Raw genomic sequence first — 5,518 nt, 5'->3', positions numbered from 1 at the left:
ACAACATCAGCGTAGACTCATAATTTGTAGCAAACGTACCACTCTGCGGGGGATGCTGATGGTAAGGGAGGATGTGTTTGAGTGGGGACAGGGGGTCTCTGGGAAATCTCTGTACTTCGTGCTGTTTTGTTGTGAAACTAAATCTGTTCTAAAAAATGTCTTTTTAAAAAAAGTTGGGGGTGGGCGCCTGGGTGGCTCAGTCGGTTAAGCGTCTGCCTTCGGCGCAGGTCATGATCCCAGGGTCCTGGGATCGAGCCCCCCATCTCTTCTTCCTCTGCATGCCGCTCCCCCTGCTTGTGCTTTCTCTCTCTCTGATACATTAAAAAAAAAAAAATCTTAAAAAAAAAAGTTGCTCAGTGATTATTTGATAAATGATTCAGAAAGTGTTTATACTTAAAACGTGCTCATCTGAAATTCAAATTTCACAGGGTATCTTCTATTTAATCTGGCCACCCTATTGGATCGTCCTATTTTACAAGGAAATAAAGGACAACAGGGAAACAATCTGCAGCCACAATTTTATAAGGAAATATTGAAAACAAGACTTGCCTTCATTTCAAGAATGGCAACATAAACCAAAAAGCTTATGAGGAAACAATAGCACATAATAAAACAGAAAACGAACACCAACGGGGAGGATGTCATCATTCCAAGATCCTCATAATTAATGTTTACGGAACATCTGTTGTGTTCCAGAAACCTTTTAAGTGCTCAAGACGTCCCGTGTCATTTTTACAAAAATCAGTGAGGGATCACCATTAACTTCCTTCTTGGGGCAGATGGGACTTGCACCCGATCAGGGACTCGTCAGGAAGTCACTTTGCATGTGTTTTTTGGTGGCGTTTAAAAGTTCCCAGCTGACGAAAGGCGCATTTGCACTCGTGACACGTGTAGGGTTTTAATCCCGAGTGGGTGCGCCGGTGGACGTTGAGGTTCCCTTTGTGACTAAAAGTTTTCCCGCAGTCTTCACACGGGTAAGGCTTCTCCTTTGTGTGGACCCTCCAGTGACTCCGCAGGGTGGAGTCGTGGGTGAACGTCTTGTGGCAGAGTTCACAGGAGTATGGCTTCTCGCCTGTGTGGATTCGCTGGTGGACTCGGAGGTCTGAAGGCTGCATGAAACCCCCAGAACAGGTATCGCATTTGAAAGGCCTCTCTCCTGTGTGTGTCCTCCAGTGAATGTAAAACTGGGACTTATAACGAAATCCTTTCTTACATATGCTGCACAGGGCTGGTGTCTGTCCCGTGGTTTTTTTCCCAACAGGATGGGCCACATGGGACGCAGGTTGAGCTGAGGCTTCTCCTTTGGCAAAATATGGGGTCCCCTCTTGGGGCACCTCTTTGGAAATGGAGGTGTTGTCCAGTTTTCTTCCTTTGGGATTTCTTGGACTCTTCTGAGAATCTCTTCTGTTCCCACTCTGAGTGGAAATTTGTCTCTCTGAAAGGTGGGTGGGAGGTGTGTCGGCAACCACATTCGTAATACCGGTTCCTTCTTGGAGATTCTTCCCACCCTCTGCCCTCGCAGAATCTGTTGAACAAGGGTTAACACACAACACTTAATAAAGAGCATTTTCAATGATACCAACCTCGTCTGAACCGAGCCCACTGCTGTGGGCTGAGAACTTCCCATCAACCAACAAACCTGGGATGGGGTTGTACATAGGACACTGTGGACAGTCAGTGACAGAGAAGACTTGACATTTCAGAGCTCCCTCCCCAGCACAGGTAGAAGTCACTGACTCCTCCGAATTTCCAGTTTCCATGCTCACCAGGACCCTGCAGAAGCTGAGGCTCTTGGGATGTCAGTATTGTTGTCTCTTCCAGATCTTCCATCAGATTCTTCTTCAAGTTCTCCTTGGGTCTCAGACCCTCCCGTACACCTTTCCCAGGAATGGTCTCTGGCAGGAGAACGTTCTGTCCCTGACAACGGGCAACCAAATGTAGTTACCAAAGTGTCTAACTTGGGGTGTGGGAAGCTCTTGTCTCCTCTTTCCCCATCCTGCCCATCTCCCTAATCTGAGACACCAACTTTCTCAATAACACAGTGTCTGGATGTGTCCAGGCTTCCTCTGGGCCACTCGTCACTCCCTGTCGTTAACCAGTACCCACCACACCTTTAAATCATGTCCACACATCGCAGCCTTTACGCTTAATTCTCTAAGCACTCCTCCTCAGGTCATCCGGCTTCCCCTGCCCTTACTCAGGAAGCAAGGTGGCTCTAGGTCCAGGTGTCCCTACTCAGCACTACTGATATTTTGGTTGGATGACTCCCTGTTGTGAGGCTGTCCTGTGCTATTGCGGGATGATCGAATATAGCAGCATCCCTGGTTTCTACCCACTAATGTCAATTCCATCCTCCAACCCCACCTCCATTCTGACAACCGAAAAGGTCTCCGGACATTTGCAAATGTCTTCCAGAGGCAAAACGACTCCAGGTGAGAACCACTCCCTTAACATAAGGTATTGACTATATTTCCAAAACGTGTCCTTTGTCCGATTGTCATTTCATGGGATGCCTGAGGAAATCGGCTATGGAAAAATCAGCCTTCAGTTCATTACCCCATGGCAAACTAACCTAGCACCATTTCATTGAGACTATTTCTTTCTTCCCACCCTTAACGCTGAAAGAGCTTCAATGGCAGATGGGCAAAGGCCGAGGAGTCTTCATTCTCCAGAGGCTCAGAGATGTCTATGGGCTTGACGCAGTCACGGGAATCCCTAGGGTCAATGGGTCCAGTTCTGTGCTCTGCCATTATCCCAATTATTCCAGCAGCTACCCCCCACCACTTCTTCCCGTACCTTCTGCCACCGCTCCCTAGAGATCGGGGAGGGTGTCACACTCACCGGCCCCGTTGACGGTTCATTGACTCCTGGCAGATTCTGCCGCTGTCTGCTGACTTTCTGGCTGTCCTCTGGATGTGTCTCGCTCACAGAGGATTGGGGCTTCTTGGACAGGTCCGTCACGAGGTCCATGTCACTGACCTCAGCTTCGGCCATCTGAGCATCTGAACTTTGCACAAGAAATTCCTGTCCTTGTAAGGTGACTATGGTCTGTGGGGGCAAGAATCAACCAAGATCAGACTCACTGAGAACCGGAACGTAGCTCTGAGACTCCCTGTGTGAAGCTACCATACGCTCACACTTTATTGGAATTACTTGTTTAAAACCTCAGCTAATACTCAGCCCTCAAACCATCATCCTAAAGCATGCCTTGTCCACTCCCGACCTCGAGCACGTGAGGTGTGGTGCAGTGAGAAATCCAACACCGCGCCCAAGTGAGATTTCACACGCCTGGCTTCCATCTCATTCAGCTGGTCTTAAGAATTCCTTTATCTGGGGCGCCTGGGTGGCTCAGTTGGTTGAGCGACTGCCTTCGGCTCGGGTCATGATCCTGGAGTCCCGGGATCGAGTCCCGCATCGGGCTCCCTGCTCGGCGGGGAGTCTGCTTCTCCTTCTGACCCTCTTCCCTCTCGTGCTCTCTATCTCTCATTCTCTCTCTCTCAAATAAATAAATAAAATCTTTAAAGGAAAAAAAAAAGAATTCCTTTATCTATCATCCCAGATTAACATCTTAGAATTGCCATGGCTATTTTCCCACAATGTTGTCAAAGCTCCTAATTCCCATTCTTGGCTCACCCCTGGAGAATTTCATCGCCTACTGGAGTGCTCAGGGAAGGGAGGATTGCCATGTTGGACCCAGTTCCCTCCTGCCCACTTACAAAATTACCTACAGAGGAGCCTGTCTCCCCATGACTGGTGCTACACCAGGTCCCATCCCCTCCTAGGTCCTTCAGACCCTTGCTTTTTCTACAAAGCATACAGGCGCCCTCCAGCCACCATGACGGAAAATGTTCCAACGTAAGGTCTTACCTGGTCTGGAGAGTCTTACCTGCGAGCCATTTTGACCGCTCTCGGAGGGACAGTTGGCAAGCACCAGGATTTCGTTTTGTTTTTGACTTTCACAACTGGGGGAGGTTGCCATCGACATCAAGGATGCCACTGAACACTACGATGCCCAGGGAAGCCCCCAAGGATGACCCACCCCGGGATCACTAGTAGATTTGAGACCCCCGTCAAGTTAAAAGCCTACTGCCCCACACTCCTCCTTTCCTCAGCATCATCCCAGGACTCTAGTTGCCATGACAACGTAGCACCCCTCTCTGTAAACTGTAGCCACTTTACTCAGGTAGGACCACTTTTAAGAGGGTCTCTGGCGATGTCAAGAATTGTAAATGTAATGGATTGGACTGGTTTCAGGCTCCTTTCTCCTGGAGCCTCTGGAATGTCCCTTACACAACTATCTTCCACGAGAGGTCGTGTAGGGTGAATGATGGCAAAGTGCATAGACTTCTGAAACCCACCAGTTGCTAGTAACCTCCCATCTCCTCCCTGTCGCGACAGCCAGAAATGTCTCTAGACATTGCCGAGTGTCTCCTGAGGGGCACACTGTCTCCCACACTGACTCAGAAGAAAGCCCCCATGTCCTTTCTAGTCCAAGGGCACCGCGCAGCCCCCACACCAGCTCCGCCTTCCCTGTTCCCGTCAGGAAGGCCCTGCTCACCCATTTCTTGGGGGTCTGGTTGCTTCTCAGCAGGTCTCGCAAGTCTTTGCAGCTCTGCACACCACTTTCCTTGACTAAGACCTGAAGCTCCTGAGGCATGGAGATCATAAACTGCTCTATCACCAGCGTGTCCAGGATCTGCTCCTTGGTGTGAAGGTCCGGCCTTAGCCACAGGTAGCAGAGCTCACTGAGCCTCCCCAGGTCGTCGAGGGGGTCCGACTTCTCGGAGCTCGTAAACGCCCTGAAGCTCAGGTGCCAAGTCTCACAGTTGCTGTCTTGGGCTCCTGGCAATGGTACAGACTGCGACAGCTCTGACCCGGGGCTGCCTTGGGGTTTCTCCCGACCCCCTGAAAATGTCTGGTCTGTAGCCATATTGACCGGAGAATTTTCCAATATGACTCTGCAAACTCTCTAGAAGCTGGTGCCTAATTAAGACCTACCTAAAGGGATTTACTCTGGTTTTCCTCAGCAAGGGACCCGCTGTTCGTTCAGAAGTCTGGGGGGAGAAAAGAATGAACCACATTAGTTTAACTTCTTACCCACCCCCTCCCCTCCAAACCCTTCACCCCAACACTAGACACCGTCCCCAACTGGTCCTGTATTAAATACCATGGAAAGTAACCCCCACTATTATTTTTCCAATGTCCACCTTTATAGTAAAAGGTGGTTTAAATGTCTGAATGGCCCCCTAGATTCTGAGCTCTAAATGCACAGAGGTGGGCTCAGTTTTCTCATTTCTCATCTGTAGGTTGGGACAATATCATTCTTTGCGGAATACAGAAAAATATTTACAACCTGAGAATTTCATGTGGTGTAGTAACACTGGAAATATTAATGTAAGATTGTCCCCCAACACATTTCCTTGTTGATCCCAGGATATTGCTTTGTTCCAGGAAAGGGAGGGCTCAAAAGAATCCTAACAGGATTAACAGATAACTTTGTTACTGTGGTAAGATACAT

The 5,518-nt window shown here is 49.1% G+C and overlaps 1 protein-coding gene across 1 annotated transcript; it reads right to left on the bottom strand.

Moving 5' to 3' along the window:
- Positions 1–815: 815 nt before the first annotated feature.
- On the bottom strand, positions 816–4,930 carry ZSCAN5B (zinc finger and SCAN domain containing 5B). The gene is made up of 5 exons (XM_025848746.1): positions 4,559–4,930; positions 2,862–3,048; positions 1,767–1,937; positions 1,584–1,639; positions 816–1,109 (listed from the first exon to the last, which is right to left on the bottom strand). The coding sequence occupies exons 1-5, from the start codon at positions 4,928–4,930 to the stop codon at positions 816–818; spliced, it is 1,080 nt and encodes a 359-aa protein (XP_025704531.1).
- Positions 4,931–5,518: the final 588 nt, after the last annotated feature.

This window comes from Callorhinus ursinus, unplaced genomic scaffold (assembly GCF_003265705.2).
Source record: "Callorhinus ursinus isolate GAN/ISIS: 27379988/994484 unplaced genomic scaffold, GSC_fseal_2.0 scaffold106, whole genome shotgun sequence".
Classification (NCBI taxonomy): Eukaryota; Metazoa; Chordata; class Mammalia; order Carnivora; family Otariidae; genus Callorhinus; species Callorhinus ursinus.
This window is presented reverse-complemented; position numbering and strand designations above follow the sequence as displayed.